We start from the raw sequence: 18,307 nt of genomic DNA, 5'->3' as shown, positions 1-18,307 counted from the left end.
ATTACAGGCTTACAATTTCTGTGTAGAAAACACTCCAGAGCCAAGAGCAGTTACAAAGGCCAACTGTGAAACAGCAGGAAGAAAAAAAAAAAATCAACACCATTTATTATTCACATATTGCATTACAAGTGTCTCTTATCAAACTCAGAGTATAATTTATATTATTCATGTAGAAACTCAAATTCAACACCACATAGAAATAAAAGCTAAATACGTGTGTGACAGGGTTTCAGTGACATCCTGATCAAACGTCGAGGCTTGGACCGACGAGAAGGCTGACGACCCAAGCGATTAGTGCAGGAGGGACGCAGCCCGGCGCTCGCTTGCCCAGTACTACCACTCTACTGGCGATTCTTTATTGCTGTAAAACATGACAGGGATGGTTCCACGGGTACCAGTTTGCAAAGGACTGGGAAACACGTCGGGAGGACTCGCGCGGCCAGGCACAGCAGCCTGGCTTTGAGGAACAGTTTGAAGTGCATCTTTTCCAAACGCAGGGTGACACAGGTCTCCTCTCCCTCTGACCACAGATATTTTGTTGATCATCTGAAAGACCACTTTCCAGGCAGCAACGCCTCACTGGTCTGCTTTAAGAAATGTTGGATCAGATAGACCCTTAGTATACACTGTCCATTCATCACTTGCTCTCCAAACATCTGTAGACGTCCTTCTCCAAGTCTACTCCATCCTCTGTGGTGTGTCTCTTGGACACAATTTCACAGAATCACAGGTTGGAAGAGTCCTCAGACCTTCCAATAATTTCCAGACTTCTGTTGCTGAAGACAAGAAAGAAAGAGGAAGAGATGATATTTTTTCCGCTCTGGTTTCTGACATATTTCTCTTTGCATTATATTTGCACGTTTGGAATTTTTTTGCGTTAAATTCAGAGTTCTAGGCACCCACCTCAGCTCGGGGGTGGCCACCCCCGTGTCATCCACCAGGTCAGTGCCGCGGGTCTCAGGCAGCAGGATGCAGAGCAGCCCCCCCACCACAGGGGCACTCCCAAAGATGGCCATGGGGATGGCCCGGTGGTACTGGCCCAGGAGGCGGATCAGCGGGGCCATGATCCCTGCCACCCGTGCCGACATCGAGCACAGCCCCGTGCCGGTCTGCCTGTGGGAGCGAGGGGTGGTGGGAAGCGAGGGCAGAGCTCAGCATCTCCTGGGCCACCATGGGACCGACTGTGGCCGTGCGGACAACTGGGCTCTTGCCCCAGCGCCGCCACCAGCCATGGTGGAGGGAAGCTCTGATGCATGGGGAGATCTCACCTGACGACTGTGGGGAAGAGCTCTGCGGAGTAGACGTAGGAGGTGGAGAAGGAAGCTGTGGCTGTAAACTTGCCAATGACGGCGAGGACGGTGGTTGCAATGGGCTGGTCTGAAGGGAGGAAAAGAGACCACCGCTGTGACCTCCGTGCAGAAGGTTCAGCTGGGACCAAAGGTCTTTGCAGTGGGTTTTCTTGGGGCATCCCTTTCTAATGGACTTACCAAGCAAACTACCACCTAACTCACTGGAAATGATTCCTAGTGCACCCTTTTCTGGAAAATACCCTCTGGACAACTGGCAAAGAGAACCCAGTTTTCTCCTGAGGCTTTGGGCACTTCCTAAATCTGCAACTGGAAGTGAGCCACCGAGCCACTGCAGGTCTTCAGGGACTGCTCGGTTGGAAACATCACGGCCATGAGGTTGAACGCATTGTGCAGCCCCTCTCTTTCCTTCAGCCTTGCTCACAGCACTAGCACAGCAGCAGGGGTGAGGGTCTGGACTGCACCAATGTATAGGCAGAGACAGATAAAGGGAGGGGGGGAGGATTTGCTTTTCCTGGGAGACAGGTTGACTTTTAAAATGCCTCTTCTGCTACACGTTTCTGAGAGGAGGCGCTGGTGGTGTTTAGTGGGTGGTGGTGTGTAATGGACACTGCCTGCGAAGGGCCAGGAGCTGTGGAAGGAGCAGGCACAGCTTTGAAGGAGAAGAAATTCATGCAGAGAGGAAGCCAGCATGTTGGGAGAGCAGCCCCTTGGGCTGTGGCACTCAAGGCAGCTCAGCCTCTGGGAGCGAGATGGGTCTGCAGCCAGCCATGCTGGGAAGATGGGTCTGAACCAGGATGGAGCTGGCTGGGGCTCTGCCCAGCTGTGCTCTTGGGTGGAGAAGAGGTTATTCACCTTCAGGGATGCCAGTGATGACAAGACACATCAGGCCAGACAGCAGCAGGAGAACTGCCTGGGTTTTTTTCCTCCCAAACCACTGCAGCAGGAAAATGCAGCAATATCGAGCGGGTAACTCCACTGCCCCAAAGGCAAACTGTGTCAGATAGATGTCCAGACCAAAACTTGTCACGTTAAGGCTCAGCCCATAGTAGACAAAGCTGTCTGCAAACCTGAAATTAAAGTCGAACAGAACATGTAACTAAATGCATTTTCAAGGTGTTTTTCCTCAAAAAATAGGGTGGTCAGACAACGCTACATACAACTTATTTAAACTCTCAGCGATCTCTGTTTTGCTTCTAGTCACCACCTGTGACAATTCTGTGGGATACATGAGATAACGAAATATGGATCTACATATGGTCAGCCAAAACTATGACAGCAACTCTTAGACTGCACCCAGAACTTCTAGGGAGGCACAAAACTAGCCCAAGGCCCAGGGATTTAAAAAAACTGAATCACTCCAGCCTTTCTTACATAACCCACAGCATCTTGAACAATCACCTTCTCCCCATGCCCAGACAAGGTAGATCTGGTTCAGTGTGGGAGGAAAGAAAGATAGCAGATGAACACATAGACATAAACATGACCCCCAAAATCACATGAAGTTAATTTACACTTATGACCAACTCTCAATCTCGTCTTCTTCACCTAGAAGTTCAGATGGGAAGGACCAGGGGGTGTCTTACCAGGTGCATGACATGATTAATGTCACCTTCCGAAGATGCTTCTTCCGAAAGAGATCCAGAATACTTCCAGACTTGGTCTGTGTCTCAGGCTTCAACTTCAAAATGCAGAAAGACAAAGAGTCAAACCAGGCCAAGGCAACCCATGGCTAACTCCTCTTCCAGATGCGGTCGAAGGAAAGCCTCAGCGGGACAGGCTTGTGACCCCAACCTGCTCTGGGAGGGAAGGCGGCCCCATGGGGCTGGGTTCCTGTGCCTGTGCTCTGGGTGCCCAACGCAGCAGCTGCTGACTAAGAGGTTCCTCGGCAGGAACCTCTCCCCAGTGCGGGGACTTTGGCGTGGGCAAGGAGGTAAACCCCGCTCTGGGCATTTATACGGGGAAACCCACAGGCTAAACAGAGACCTCATGCTCATCCCCAGCACTCCTGCAATCCTTGCTGAAGGAAAGCCAGGGAAGCGTCTGGGTCCTTCCCACCTCCCAAGGTGGACTCCAGAAAGCCCCAGACTGAGCCTCAGCAGAAGCTGTGCCCCTTCCCTGACCTTGTCGCTGTGCGAAGCGGCTGAAGCTGGAGTCACCCCCAGCCCACGCCCAAATCATCCCCGGTGGGCACGGAAGGATGTTTACTGGGGGACGTCAGCTCCGAGGGCTGCTACAAAGCCAAGCACAGAGGAAAGTCTCTGAAGGCAACGAGCAGTTGCCCGTGCCATTAGAGGTACCTGTTCCAGGAGTCCTGGTGGGACGGTGCGCTTGTTGATGGATGCTGCCTTCTGAAGGAGCTTCTTAGCTTCTTCTATCCTGCCTTTTGTCACCAGCCACCGAGCCGATTCTGGTAGCACCCTGGCAAGGAGGTGAAATCAGGAGATGCTGCCATGGCCTGCTGAGTTTCCCCACAGCCCATCTCCCTGCAACCAGTCCAGCCACCAATGGGCATCACATGTGATGGAGGGGTTCTAAATACCTCCTCAGGCCAGGTTTTCCAGGCCTACATTTAGGTCCCAAAGGCTACATTTGAGGACCTGAGGCAAAGCAGGTGTTGCTCTCAGGAGTCCAGTGCCAGAGGGAGATGTGCTGAGCTCTGCAGAAGTCTCTCCAGCATCTGCACTATAATGGGAAAGACCCCGCCTGCTCTTCAGCTGCTGCCTCCGCACTACTGCTACCCCTCACACTTTGTGCTGTAGTGTCTGCAAGGAGCTCTGCCCTGCTCTGCTTACCAGATGTAGAAGAAAAGGGCAAACATAGGAGCAGATCCTGCAATCTCCAGCAGCCTCCAGTTGCGAATACCGTAACTCAAGCCAGCCAAAAGCATCTGTCCGATGGCAACAAAGCAGTGAGAAATAAGCACTGCCTTTGGCCGAGAGGAGACACCAACCCATTCTGTAGCTGAAATGAAGAATGCAGGTTCACTGTCACTCTTTTAATTACAGGTAGGATTATCTTTTGTTATTGCATCTTGAGAGGCCACACATGTCTGCCTCAGGGCAAGGGCATCGTACTTACCCAAGGCCAAGGAAGTAATCAGAATTCCTGACACTGAAGCCCCCACAACACATCTGAAGGCCATGTACACATAGAAATGGGGCACAAAGGCAATCCCTACACCAAACAAAGACTGGAGGAGCATGGACATCAGAAAGACTGGCCGTCGGCCTACCCTGTGGAGGGAGAGAGAAGACACAGATGGCGTTTGGAGAGACCCCATGGGGTTGGGGAAGAACCCAGGTGGAATACTAAGTGATCTGAGAACCATTCACACCAGAGGAGATTTGACACCCATGTGAAAAAAGCTCCTTTATATGCCCCAGGAAATACCCGGCAGGAAAATCAGCCTCTCTACTTTTGATCCACTGAGGTGTTAGCTAAGGCAAAAGGAGATGCTTCTAAAAGAACGAGCCCTTGAAGAGCTCCCATGTCCCCTCTCTTGAAAGCAGTGAGGATCAGGCTGAAATAGACTGTAGTTCTGGTTCTGCTGTGGGTCACCCTGTGCACATGCTGTGCTTTTGTCCCTTGCATGTCCCCTGTGTGGCCATGCCCTCTAGGGAGCTGAGGACTTTGGTCTGGGTCACCATGAGCTGAGAAGAGCCACAGGAAGTAGGGACACATGGTGTGGTTAACACAGCTGAAGGTGGGGCCAGCTCTGTGCCCAAATGTAGGTTTCTGGGATTCCTGGAGACGTCCTTGGGTAGCTGAGACACTAGTTGGTGCTAGACCTGTGACTTCTGAAGGACCCCCACCATAAGGCTGTATCTGTCTCCCTCTCTTTTCAACCCTCAGACATCTACAGACATGTCAGGTGGCCCCAGATGCCCTTGCTCAGGCAAGGGGATCAAGTCCTGTGATGGGAATATTTCACGCTCAGTGTATGGGCATCCTGAACTCTCAGCTGGGCTGTCTCTGGGTGCTGGGCAATGACTCTGGGAAGGTGGCTATGTTTCCTCACCTGTCACTTAGTGGCCCAAAGATCATGGCTCCTAGAAGAAGCCCCACCATGTAGACGGACTGGGAGATGTCGTTCAGGTCCTTCCTGTCACACACCAGGTCAAACTGGAGGAAGGAAATACAGCTGCTTTTGCTCTCAACAGACCCCAGCTGCTTTCTGAGGACGGGCAACATTTCTGGTCCATGGTGGACCCAGAAGTTGGGTGCCTGAGCCCTTGCTCCAGCCCCTGGGAGAAGAGAACCCACCCTCAAGGACATGAGCCTCCATGGTGTGCATGTAGGACACAAGTCAGAGGTGTGATAGGTGTATGAGGTGCTCGGCCTCCCTCTTCATCATGGTGCACATGTCCCGAGCTCCAGGACCTGCAGGACTCCCCTCCAGCCCAGGCATCCCCAAGGGATCCTCCTGGTTGGCAAGTTTTAGTCCTAGCAGCTTGCTTCTCTGGCTGCAAAGGCAGGACAGGGTGGAGGGGAGGAGAAGGGTGGGAGAACAGCATTTTATCTGGTAAAGGAGGACTGGCATAGGAGTGGGAAGGGATGCAGCAGCTGCTGAGGATCCTCTAGAGAAGCTGGCTGTGAAATGGACATAGTGCTCCAGGGACTGCAAGGAGCCTTTGTAAATGCCAGAGGCTCAGATAAAGGTACTCACGAGAAAGTGCTGATTCTGGGAGAGATTGTTGCAAACAGGTGATTTAGATTGTTTAAAGAATCACCATCAAAGGTATTGGCAAAAGTAGTTTTAATATGATGTAGTAAAACTGTGACTTAACAAAGTTTGATGGCAAGGTTCACTTTATTAATTACTGCTTGAAGAAATACACAAAGGAAAATGGAGTTACACTCAAGTTAGAATAGATTCACAGAGAGACCAGGGACAAAAAAGGGGTGAGGAGGACCCTCCCATTGAGTCGCAAGGTTCAGAGTGGACTCCTTTGCTTTCTAAACACCTGGTGGATCTTAGGTGCGGCCAGGTCCAACCTTAGTCTCAGATTTGGACAATGGTTTATGTCTAAGGGATTGTACATGCACAGTTTATGTAATGTTTCATTAGCCTCCAACCAGCATGCAATCAAAGTTACCAAGACAAAACCAAAGTTACCATACTACAAGGTTATGTGTGATATCGGTTGCTTACTAAAGAGCTGTCATCGGTAAAAGGCCTCTCTGCCTCAAGGAGCACCTTGAGAGGTGTCCCAGATCAAGGGGAGATCACAGCCACGCTGCCTAGCAGGGAGAGCTCAAAGAAGACTCACTTAGGCTGTCATAATTTATAGGGTACCGTGTTTGGCTCATAGTCAAATTACAGGTGATAGGAAAGGTATGCATGAGGCTCCTTGTACCCACAACTTTGTTCCTTGATAAATGAGTCTTGGAAAAGCTACCCGCTATTGGTGTGTCAATCAGCTGATCAGTGTTCCAAGCTCATAGGCACCAGTGCTCACAGTGCCACGCTACTCCTTTGTGGGTGTTCAGAGGACAGACTGAAACCAGAGGACATGGGTGGCTACAGCTCAGGACTTTACCTCTTCTGGAACCTGCACCAAACCACTGCCAAGGTGTTGAGCGCATCCATCACAGTGAGGAAAGGAGGGAGGGAGGAATGAGGGAAGGTGAGAGGGGAACAGAGGTCCAGAGAGGGAGGAGCTGGGGATTCTGACAGGCAGAGCCTTTGCTCAACTGCATGGCCCATGGGATATCTTGTTGCAGCCCTGAAGGTCTCTGGAAGCCCCAGACATACAAATGACAAGCCCTTGGAAGGTAAATGTCTTTCACAGAGAAGGTGGTGTGAGGAGAACCAAGCTGAAGAATAAAGGTACTGGCAGGGATACCCAAAAGGTCCATCCAGGCAAGATGCATTGTGGGTTCAAGGCCCTGGAAAGGGGAGGGATGTGGGCAGAGCATGTGCTGGGCTCACATCCCCACTGTCTCTGCCTGTGGCCCCCCAGGCATCTACATCATGGTCTTCCTGCAAGAACCTTCCAAGGATTACAGCTGCCATCTCTGTGATGGAGCCAAGGTCCCCCAGTGCCTGGTGTAAATCTCAGCACCGCAGCTGGCACTGGCTTACCAAACTTCAAGACAGGATATGCCCATCCATTCCCTTCCAAGTCCCTGGCACATCAAAAGGTGTTTACAAACCTCGGTCAGCAGGGATGGCGGTGGGGCTGAGGGGTACACCCAGCCACTGCTGCACTTCTCCGTGGCGTTCAGGCCATATGCCATGATGGAGCCGAGGTCCCGGTCCACCGGTGAGTACATGGAGCACTGCTCATACGCCCCACCTGCGTCCCTGGGCAGGGTGAGGTTCAGCTGCTCTTCCTCGGTCAGGTTGGGGCCGATGGCACGGATCCAGCTGGTGTTGCAGTGATGAGGCACATCCACAACCATGAACACTTGGCCAATCATTTGGAAAGGACTAAGAAGTAGTGGGAGGGAGAGGAACAGTACCAGCCATTTCTGATATAGCCCAAACTCCCCCAGAGCACTTATAAAATCTCCAAACTCAGTCATGGTGACTACCTCTATGTCCAGGCTGCACCAGGGCACATTGCTTAAATAGGCAAATATTAATGTTTAAACTATGTGAGCACTAAACCCCTAATCAGGTGTGATAAAATGAGCACTTGTATCAGCACAGTCATCCATTATGATGATATACTGCAATCCTCCAGGGTGTACTTTGTTACCAGCCATTCCTTCCCTGTTCTCGAGGCCAGAACAAAGGTGCCAGAACATTGCCACTCTTGGGGACAGCCTGGAGTGTCTCTCCAAGCCTCCTGAAGGCAATTTTGCTCCAGCACAAGGTTTTTGTCCGAGACATGAAGTTGTCACTCTGCAAATGAGAGCTAATTTTCTTAAGTGTGGTGAGGCAAACAGAGTAAATTTGTTGCTGACATTAATGGCTTAATAGATATATAGCCCGTCCTGGAGACTATAGGAAAAAGAAGCAGAAAAGCATTTCCCCTCTGGACCAGGAAATACGTCTGGTAGCCAAGTAGACTTGGTCTTAACAGCTGTGGCCTAAGCTGTTGGTTTTCATTTGCCCCATGTAGAAACCCTGGTTAGTCATAAAACTAGATCTAAACTACAGTGTCTTGGGGAGAATCCTAAAATAGGTTTGGTTTAGAGAGCACCTTTAAGAAAAGCATAGCACATTATGCACACAGCCATACAGAACACACAGGATTTGGAGATAAGAAATGACACCAGCTTGGCTTTGCCTGAGGTTCTCATGTCACTTGAAAAGCAAATTGACCTGATTTCTGCTGCATGTCTGAGCTGCTTCCTGGACAGACTCCCTGAGTGGTTTGTATCTTTATTCCTGGAAACTGGAAAGCTGGATTGCCCTCACTGTGTGAAATTCAGTGTGTAATTTGGCAAAGGTGTCCTGGCTGGTTTCACCAGAGTGATAAGGATAGGTCACTAGACACTGACCTGCTCACTTCATGTCTCCTCTCAAATTCTTTGTCTTGCATTCTCAACCCAGATAGTACATCTGAGCCTCCAGCAAAGTTACTGAAGGATCACATAAGTCTGGACTTGTGTTTCATGAGCGGGTATGGCACTGGCATGCTTATAGAAGTGGGAAGAGGGGTAGAAGATAGGATCTTAAAACATCACCCCCTAAGCTAGGGTGGGAGAGAGAGGTCATACTGGTTAATGCTATTGGTATTAAAGGAAGAGAGGAGTAAATATTACTTAGAGGTGTGTAAATTCACACCAGTGATGTGCATGTATCATGTGCACACACCACAAAGCCAGACATATCACTGGGCTCTGGATCCACATCCTTGGATGAGAGGACTTGCTATGTTCAGAGACAAGCTTTGAACAGGAGGTTGGGCAACCTCCAGAGGTTCCTTTTACCCTAAATCTGCCTCTGGCCATGCCATGGGATGCCTTGGCTGAGGACATCTGCTGTGGCAGGGGCATTTTGACCCTGTTCTGCTGAACAGAGAGTAGGTGCCTTTTCCATCAGTGTGCAACAAGCTGAAGTCTTCAAGCTTACCCTATTGTGTGTCGCTCATGGTCTTCCCTCCCACTCCTCAGCCACCAGCATCTTCTGCGGCAAACAGGTCAGATTTTGACTGTAAAAACTACTTGGGGGTGACCCAGATGTGACTGCAGTCTCAGGCATTAATGCAGGTGTGACTTCTTGAGTCTGTTCTTCCTAATGTAAACAGACAGGCCCTTCTGAAGCCCTGGGAAAGCTTCAGTCCCTTGTAAACTCTGCCCCTGCAACATGTCATTTCTCATAGAAAGATATTGTTCTTTTGACTGTCTTCATCGTAAGGGGCTGTGTAGGTCAACCCTGCATGGTGGAGATCTCTCAGGAACAAAGGCTGGGTCAGCCCTGCAAACCTGTTTCCTCAAGCCCCACTGCTAGGGTTTCTGTGCTTCTCTCTCTCTGTCTGACAATTTTTGCCAGGTGGCTCACTAATGATTGCAAAGCCTCTTGAAAATGGAAAAGCCCCTATGAGAGGGCATGAGAAATCAGCAGTTCTCTGGGAAGACCTGAGATGGACAGCTGGAAAGCCTGTGCGTCCGAGTGTCAAGGCCTAGGGGAAGGGAGAGGGAGCATCCAAGAGAGCAGTTCAGAAAAAGAAACCATTGCCTGGGGAGGAAGGCTGGTGCAGACAGTAGGGTGCTGATGCACTAAATCATAGGCTCAGCTTTTCTCTTACGCAGCTCTGAACATCAGGAGTGACTGTGCTTGGAGACCCATTTGGACACCTATATGTTGGGGCGAAATGCAGCCAGAATGGATTCGTACCCACCAGCTGTGGTGCTCCTGCATTTTCACTCTTCCTCTTAGTGTTGGAATGAAGAGGTCAGGTTTATGGGTGTCCCGTGCTAGTGACAACTTGGTCTGGGGTGTTACTCACAGCATCTTTGGTACAGGTATCAGGCCACCCCCTTCCCACTGCTTCAGTCAAAGGTGTTTGATCCCTGCCAGCTTTTAGGTCTCATTTCTCCATCTCTAAACACAGCTTGACCAGGTTTCAGGCAGGGCTGCGAGCCCTCTGACCTGTCCCAAATCTCTTGCCCCATCCCAAGGTGAGACCGACTTCAGCATCTAGTAAGTCATGTAACTTTCAAGGACATCTCTTTTTTCCCTGATTCACATTGATTGAACTGTGTCCCTGAACCGACACACTGCTTTGCAGCAGATGCAGTCATTAAGCAGCTTTATCCCTCCAGCAGATCTGACAGAGTCAGGGTTATTTCGTCAGTGGGGAGGCACTGAGGTTGGCTTTGTAAAAATTTTATTGTAAAAATTAATTATTTTAACATCTTCATCCCTTTTATTTTGCAGACAGCTGATGTAAAATAGGTGAAGTGATACACTCCAAGATCTTTTTCATAATACACGTGTTCTTGCTTTGGCCCTCTGAGGTTTCTGGTGAGCTTGCTTATCATTAGTATAATTGTTAACTCCTATAACATTTATGTTACAGCCTCAAAGGGCAGACGGGGAGGGTCAGAGTGCGACTACACAGGGAGAGTGGATGCAGCAATGACCCTATGCCCCAAGACTTCAAGAAACCTGGGTTTCCTTCTGACCGCATGATTTTGGCAAGGTCATTTCACTTATCTTTGCTCATCATCTTACAATGTGGCTAATGAAGGTGACCTCCTATGTGAAGAAATTTTGCAGTCTGCTGAAGGAAAAATATGAAGGGAGTGAGATGCCATTATTATTAAGTGTAGGCAAGACATATGGTGAAAAGGTGCATGAAGTTTTGGGTTGGATTCATCTCTGGATGTCTAAATGTTATTGTCTAGATGTGAAATAGATACCTAAGGTTGTACTGTAGTTAGCGGAGATAGACTCACACTAGTAATAGAGTCCAGAGAGCTGTTAGCTTTTTGAATGCAGTTGTCTGTTTTAGCATGGGCTGAATCACTCCCCAGACTGTACTTACGAATCCTCTGCTGATTCTGATGTGGGCTTAAGCATCTGGTTTACATTGAAACACTAATTTTTCAGACACCTAAACCTAATTTAGAGACAAGTCTTCACCCTGCCTGCCTCAGTTTTGCCTTTGCCCAATTGCTTTTTACTTGTGCACTTGTGGCCAAGGATCTGGTTCCTTCCTAATAATGGTATTTTCATTTGACTTTCTAGTTCTTGATTAGCTTGTTACTCGTGGCTGCTTGCTGGTTGGGCCTCTTTGGAGGTCTGTCTCCCCTCTGCCATGCAGACATCCTCTGAGGGACCTCTGCAGTAGATTGTGTAGAACATCCCCTCTTCAGAAGATCCCTGGGTGCAGAGAATTGGGCGCTGCTTGGTCTCTCCTTTGAGGTTCCTCACAGTGAAGCCAGTTCTACCAATGTTCTTTTTCAGGAACTGGGTACTGACCCACTATGACCAAGGTAAAGACCTTAAATTTAGCTCCTTAAGCCATTAATAAATCAGCCTATCCACAACTGAATGCCAGAGGAGTGGGGGATTTCTAAACTGCTTTCATTAATCAGTTTCTGTCACATATCAGCTAACTTGTGCTACAGAGTGGGTGCTTTCATCAATCTTATCTTTTTCAATTATATAAAGAACTCCTGGTCTAAAAGGCCATCATTTAACACATTCAGGTCTGCAGAAGAGAGACTTTCATAATCTTCTTCAACTCCTGATGTTTTTCTCCTCCTGTTCATTTTTTCAGGAGCCTCCTGGTCCATTTTGGTTGAATCAACATTGAAAGGATCCAAGGCACCCTGATTAAAGGTTTCAGAAGCATGGCTGGTGAACATGTACATTGGAGGAAAATTGTCTTCCTGCATAGAGAGAGGCTTGTTTGTTGAGCCTTCAGCACTGAGACCCAATCCAAATATATCTTCTGCAGCCTTTGGAGTCTGTGGACCCAACTGCTGCAGTGGTGCATAGCTCTGAATCCCTTCTGGGTCTCTAATATTAATCTCATCCTGTCCGGCAAGAAGTGAGAGACTGGAGGTGTCCCACAGCACTAGTGGGGCATTTGTTTCTGCTGGGATTTCCTGGCATAATGCTGAAGGATTTGAATCAAAGTAAGGTGGAGTTTCTGCCTCTGAATTTTGCAAGTCTGAATTTGGGGTTTTACTTGCTGTGCTGGGAAAATCATTATCACCAGAAAAGGACAAGTTATTTTCCTCCAGAAAATCCAGGTTGTCTAACTGAAACTCAGTGTCCTTGGGTAAGCTCTCTGAATCGCCTGGTGAAAAAAATATCCCATCCTCTATCACTGTGTCCTGGACATCCAAACTCGATAGGTTCTGAATTTCTAGTAGATGAGCATCAAAATTATTTCCTTCCCTGATGAGATTTTTGCTGTTATCAGCTGCAGGCATAAGCTCTGGAAGAGAAGGTAGAGGATTTGTTCCACCTTCCGAGGTCACTGCAGCTTCCTTCTGCTTTTCCTGTGCTGGCATAAGAGAGAGCCAACAGCTGTCCTGTTGCTGCTGAACCTCACTATTTAAAGCCAGTTGGTCATGAATGTCAAATTCATTTCTCTCATGTCTATCATTGTATGAAATGCTTGTGCCAGGAGCTAACAACAGAACGTTGGTCTCCTTGCCCTCAGTAGAATCCGAGAAGCCTCCAGAGTTCTCCTGGATATGTTTAGGGAAGACCTCCTCCTTCTTTCCTGGCTGTAGTGGTTGATCATTCTTGGAGGCCTTTTGTTTTGCTTGGCTGGAGGAGATGAGGGGGCCCTGGGGCTTTTCTGGCCTGTTGTCAATATTTGTTTGTTTGGAGGATCTTGCAGGCTTTTCTTGTTGACTCTGCTTCTTCTCAGAGGAGTAACCAAACAAAGTGACAAGGGCTGACTGGGGCTTAGTGGGTTTCCTGTGGGTTGTTGTTTCCTTCTTGGAAGTGCTGCCTTTGTCTTCAGAACGAAAAAGCGTAGTGAAGGGTTTTTTCCCAAGCTCGAAACGTTTACCTAACATATCTCTGCAGGTTTGGCTGCTTCTGGTGTCTTTGCTCTGGGCACCAGGCCTTGACGTATGCATAATGCTTTCCCCTGGGAGCTTCAGATCCATTTTTTCTTCACCCACGGGATGACCTCTGGATTTGTCCAAGGATATATTTGGTTTGGAAGAGTCTAATGGCTTGGCTGGTTGCTCAGAAATGCCAAGGATGTTTCCATCAAGAACTTCTCTGGGATCCTTTGACTTGGAGTTGTTGACTTCATCACCTGAGGGCCAAGTGGCACAGGTTCCTTTCAGAGGTGTGTCTGCTGATACTGGAAAATCCTTGCCAGGTGATTTTATATCATGTCTCAAAATATCCTCAGGAGGGTTAGTTATCAGTGGGCCACGTGTGCCCTGAGGTTCTGTTTCTTGTAGACAGGACTCACTGTGGTCATTTGTCTTACCTGGCAAACCGGGTGAAGCGACTCTGCTCTTTTCTGCTTTGTTTTCCTGAGACGTATGTTCGGGAACAGGCTCTTCCAGAAACCCTGATGTACTTACTGGTTTCACTTCTTTTGTCTTTTCAAATTCTGCCCCTTTGCTCTCAATTCCAGGCAAATGACTTATGCTGGATGGCTGCATATTCTCCTGTAACGTTACTGGTATCTGTTTCCCGGGAAACTTGTCAGTGTTTGCCTTTGATTTCTCATTCACCAGCTCAGCGATCTCAGGTGATACACTCAGCCCTCCTGGCTCCAGGGACCCAGAAGATACATAAGGATACCTTGACACACCAGCGAGACAATGGGCTTCTTCAACTTCATTTTCAAGGGAATCAACACCCTCATCTCTGCATTCTAGCTCAATACTTGCGGTATTTCTGCTTTCGGGCTCTCCTGGTACACAGATGGTCTGTGGGCTGCTCATTCTCTCTCCAAGGTGATGTTTGTCTTCTGCCATAGCTGGGGTGGCTGTGGTCAGTTCAGGCTTGTCATCTGTCATTGCAGGCATTGTGCTTCCTTTGTTCGGTGTGCTTAGAGATCCACAGACCTCATTTTCCTTCACTGGGAGCTCTGCAGCAGAAAGAATACAGCCCCCTGTGCCCCCTAGGTACCTCCAGTTGGTGGGTTTAGTGCTTTGATGTGTGGTGTGGTGGACAAGTGAGCTACGAGGAAGGGGTTTCACAGGCTCCAGGACTAGAGGGGAGGAAGAAGAGGCAGGTCCTCTCTTCAAATGGTCTTTGCCCTGCTGGATTGCAGCCACTCTCTGGGACACCTTACCCCATCTCTTCCCTTCGGGCACACCCCTGTCCCCAGTCTTTTCACTGTCTCTCTGTTCTCTTGTCTTGGGCCAGGAACATGCTTGCTCTCTTTCCTTGATAGAGGTGACGCCAGGTAAGAAACTTCCCTTCCCCACTGCTGCCTGCACCACTGATTTTCCCTCCTGACCCCTGAGCATGGTCCTGCTGCCTTCAGCCTGGTAGGTTTGCAAGCTCAGTGTGGGCTTTTCCCAGGAACAGGCTCCCTTTCCAGCTTTTCCATCTACAGTCAACAAGGCTGTTCCTGAAGGTGGCCAGCCCCTTACGAGCTTGTTCCCCAAGAGGACAGACCTGCTGTTCAGCTCTTGCCTGTGCTCAGCCAGCCGCAAGCTGAACCGTGCATTGAAGGATGCGGGTTTCTCTCTTGTTTCAGTCTTTTCGGCCCTATTATACCAGTCCTGGGGCTGTGGTCCTCTGCCTACCATTGCCACTCGCTGGACCTGATGCTCTCCTAGCTGGTGCTGCAGCCTTTCCATCTCATTTCTGTTTTTAGCTCCAGCCATCTGCTTGTAGTGGACTTGGCAGTAAAACACCCCATGGAGGGCAGCATAGTTTTGCAAGCTGGAAAACACACATTGGCATAGCTGTTAGCAGCTGTGTGGGAGGGAAGGATTAACAGTAGCACTGATGGACAGGTTTTCAGCAAAATTGTTTTTCAGTGGAAACTGTTGGGGAAGGGAGGGCGTTTGAAGAATGAAACCTTTCAAAAGTAGTGTCAGTTTTCTGAGGATATGTTTGATTTTTCTTTCAAAACCCAAAACACATGAAAAATTAAACATTTCCTTACAATACCTCTGGGAGCTGTAGTCCAGGTTATGTGCAATCCCTTTCTCATTTACGGGTTAGGCTTCATACCAGCACTTCATCTCTCCCCCGTATGCACAGCATGGACCATATGCTTAATACTGCACTGGGTAAAAAGTGCAGTGGAGAAAGTGTCTGTGCAGCTGGGGGGCAAGCAGCCTTGCAGGAAAGGACTGGGGTGTCTCGGTGAATGACAAGCTGAAAACAAGCCAGCAGTGTGCCCTTGTGACAGAGAAGCCAACTACATCCTAGGTGGCATTAGCAAAAGCCCAGCCAGCTGGTCAAGAGAAGTGACCTTTCCTCTGCATCTGGCAATTGTAGGACCACATGTGGAATATTTTGTCCAGTTTTGGGCTCCTCAGTCCCAGAAAGCCATTGACATACTGGAATGAGTGCATCAAAGGGCCACCAAGCTGGTCAGGGGTCTGGAACATATGTCTTCTGAGGAGAGGCTGGGAGCTGGGTTAGCTAGGTCTTATAACAAGGTTAAGAGGAAGGAACTGATTTCTGTATGTGTCTGTTTTATGGGAGCTTGTAGAGAAACAGGGCTGGAGTCCTCTTGGAGGTAGACAATGACTGGATGAGAGACAAAGGGAACAAGTTGTAACATGGGAAATTGGATTGAGGTGAAAGAAAAAAAAAATTTAACTTGTGTTCAAATCTTAAAAGAGGGGGCCCAACTAAAAGGCTGTGGAATCCCCATTCTTGGAGCCATTCACACCTCTCCTGGACATGTTCCTGGGGTGTCTACCTTCCTTGGACCCACAGGAGGCTGGGTGGAGACTTCTGGAGGTACCTTCCAACCTACCTGACTCCACAAACATGAAAGGCACCCAAATGACTCCTCCAGTCAAATTCCATATCAGCATTACCAAATTGTAAATATTTTTTGTATTTTCAGCTCACCCTTGCACCACAATGCAGGTTCCTGATCCACAGGTGTCTACAAGCTTGAGGTGAGCAGTCTTCAGACTCCAGTGATGGAGGGGCAAGTTGTATCAGGGAAACTGCCCTTTCTTATTTCCTGAAGCCAGCCTTGTTGGAATTTCCCTTGGACTATTGTGAAGGAAACTACTTGGACATCCCTTAAAAACACATGCGTCTGGGTCCTATCACTCACCTCAGCTTCCTCCCGCAGACCTGGCAGCAGAAACATGAGCGGTGCACACAGACTTTGTCAGTGACCACACGCTCCATGGGGTAGACAGGCTGTAGGCACGAGGAACACACTTCTTTCAACATGGGCTGAAGAAGAAGGAGAAACTGAAGTTAAATGACTCTGAATCATGACCACTTGGAAATGCATCTGCAAGCTACTTTGCTGAATCTTCTGCTTATGTTGGATTTGCGTGTTGATGTTCTTTTGCAGCTCTGTTGTGAGAGTTCAGATTCCTGTCTGACTCAAATTACTTATCATCTTGGATAGGTCAGCATTAATTTTCAGTCAGGATAGAAAGACAAGACATCCTTGGACCCCTGATGAGAGAAATTATTAATTTGCTCGAGAGCAAATGATTCACTAAGTTGAATCATTTAAAAACCTTGAGTGAGGTAAGAAACATTGTTCAGAGGCTCTGACTCAAAAACTCTGGCTGGGCAACTCCTGAAATCGCTGATATCATACGCTGGCTGCTCACACAGACCACATAGTCCAAACTCTAAAAATGCAGCATATCTGAGCATTAAAGCTTCCACAGCTCCATAAACCTGGTGGTTTACTCTGTGGACTCTATTTTATGCCATGACCTGATTCCTCGAACACCACTTTATGTGAAGAGCCCAGGAAATCTCTCTGGAAAGAATTGTCGACACCAGCTATTTTATTAGTGGAGAGAAAAAGGGAGTAAAGAAGCTTGGACATCAGTCTAGCTGCAGAAATAGCTCCAGGTTATCACATGGTCAAGTAATCCAGAGGATGATGGTGGCAATGTCGATATCCCTGTGCATTCCTTTTCACTGTGGTGTGACGCAGAGGCTCAGCTTACCTGGTGAGTCTATCTACAAACCAAGTCTGTCCAAAGCCTCAGAAGCTGTGGTTACAGCTGAGCCTAACCTAACCCTGACTGACAAGGTCACTGCTCTGAGACTGATACTCCCTCACATGAGGGCCTATTTGCCTCTTTTTGGAGGTAATTTGCCACAGTTTGTTTTGGTAGAGTTTTGCTGGTGCTCTCTGATCTCTCTGGCTTTTTGTTCAATATGTGCTCACCCTGGTTTGCAGTGTTGTCAGCTCAGAGAAGAGGCAAGTTTATTTTCTGCTCTTAAGTGAAGTCGGCTGTTGGCCAGGTTTTAGTTTGACCAGAGAAAACAGATTGCCCAGAGAAGATGTGGATGCCCCATCCCTGGAAGTGCTCATGGCCAAGTTGGATAAGGCTTTGAGCAACCTGATCCACTGGAAGGTGTCCCTGCACATGGCAGGGGAGTTGGAACTAGGTGGTGTTTAAGGTCCCTTCCAACACAAACCATTCTATGACTCTATGATTTTATGATTCTATGAAACATGAAAGGTGTTTCTGTATCTCAAGAGATGAGTTGGCAAGGGAACAAGAACCCTGTCTCTTATTTGCAACACACTCTTGGGGGACGAGGTTTTCTTAATTACCTTCATTTTGCCTGAACGTAACAGTAAGATCAAGTAATCTTTGTTTTCCTATGACAGCACTTTCAAGGAGGAGCTTAATGTCTTTGGTTTTCTTCCCTCTCTCTAGAGGAAAGCATCCAAGCAGCACCCCTGTCTTTCCTTCAGTCTGCCATGATCTCAGCATACCTCTGATATTCCAGTCTTCTACTGGGAGGAGACCATAGTTCTGTAAGTGTCTATGTATGTAACAGGTGTCTAAACTCCCAATATACTCAGTGGAGGTCCAGTTAAGGGAACCTAGAAGGCGATATATCTACCCTGAAACAAGCCCACGTAGTCGGACAAAATCAGTCAGTTAGGCAAGATGAATTTCACCAGTGTGACTACAGA

General features: G+C 48.5%; 2 protein-coding genes across 2 annotated transcripts; both read right to left on the bottom strand.

The window, feature by feature from the left end:
* Nucleotides 1-77: 77 nt before the first annotated feature.
* Nucleotides 78-7,898, bottom strand: LOC104053121 (solute carrier family 22 member 13-like). The gene is made up of 9 exons (XM_064445109.1): nucleotides 7,467-7,898; nucleotides 5,329-5,432; nucleotides 4,389-4,543; nucleotides 4,103-4,271; nucleotides 3,608-3,728; nucleotides 2,894-2,988; nucleotides 2,163-2,377; nucleotides 1,269-1,377; nucleotides 78-1,113 (listed from the first exon to the last, which is right to left on the bottom strand). Exons 1-9 carry the CDS (start codon nucleotides 7,836-7,838, stop codon nucleotides 744-746), a joined length of 1,710 nt encoding a protein of 569 aa, XP_064301179.1. The 5' UTR covers nucleotides 7,839-7,898; the 3' UTR covers nucleotides 78-743.
* Nucleotides 7,899-9,716: 1,818 nt separating this feature from the next.
* LOC135312132 (uncharacterized) lies at nucleotides 9,717-18,061 on the bottom strand. The gene is made up of 2 exons (XM_064445108.1): nucleotides 16,457-18,061; nucleotides 9,717-15,093 (listed from the first exon to the last, which is right to left on the bottom strand). Exons 1-2 carry the CDS (start codon nucleotides 16,576-16,578, stop codon nucleotides 11,874-11,876), a joined length of 3,342 nt encoding a protein of 1,113 aa, XP_064301178.1. The 5' UTR covers nucleotides 16,579-18,061; the 3' UTR covers nucleotides 9,717-11,873.
* Nucleotides 18,062-18,307: the final 246 nt, after the last annotated feature.

This window comes from Phalacrocorax carbo, chromosome 2 (genome assembly GCF_963921805.1).
Source record: "Phalacrocorax carbo chromosome 2, bPhaCar2.1, whole genome shotgun sequence".
NCBI classification, from domain to species: Eukaryota; Metazoa; Chordata; class Aves; order Suliformes; family Phalacrocoracidae; genus Phalacrocorax; species Phalacrocorax carbo.
This window is presented reverse-complemented; position numbering and strand designations above follow the sequence as displayed.

What these genes read in the sequence shown, in the direction of transcription:
- LOC104053121 (XM_064445109.1), bottom strand. Translation starts at nt 7,838, where the DNA reads ATGACTGAGTTTGGAGATTTTATAAGTGCTCTGGGGGAGTTTGGGCTA. An exon ending in CATCACTGGCATCCCTGAAG is followed by an intron (nt 1,378 to 2,162) that starts GTGAATAACCTC and finishes TCCTCCCTTCAG; the next exon opens with ACCAGCCCATTGCAACCACC. An exon ending in CTCTTCCCCACAGTCGTCAG is followed by an intron (nt 1,114 to 1,268) that starts GTGAGATCTCCC and finishes TCGCTCCCACAG; the next exon opens with GCAGACCGGCACGGGGCTGT.
- LOC135312132 (XM_064445108.1), bottom strand. Translation starts at nt 16,578, where the DNA reads ATGTTGAAAGAAGTGTGTTCCTCGTGCCTACAGCCTGTCTACCCCATG. An exon ending in GTCTGCGGGAGGAAGCTGAG is followed by an intron (nt 15,094 to 16,456) that starts GTGAGTGATAGG and finishes TGTGTTTTCCAG; the next exon opens with CTTGCAAAACTATGCTGCCC.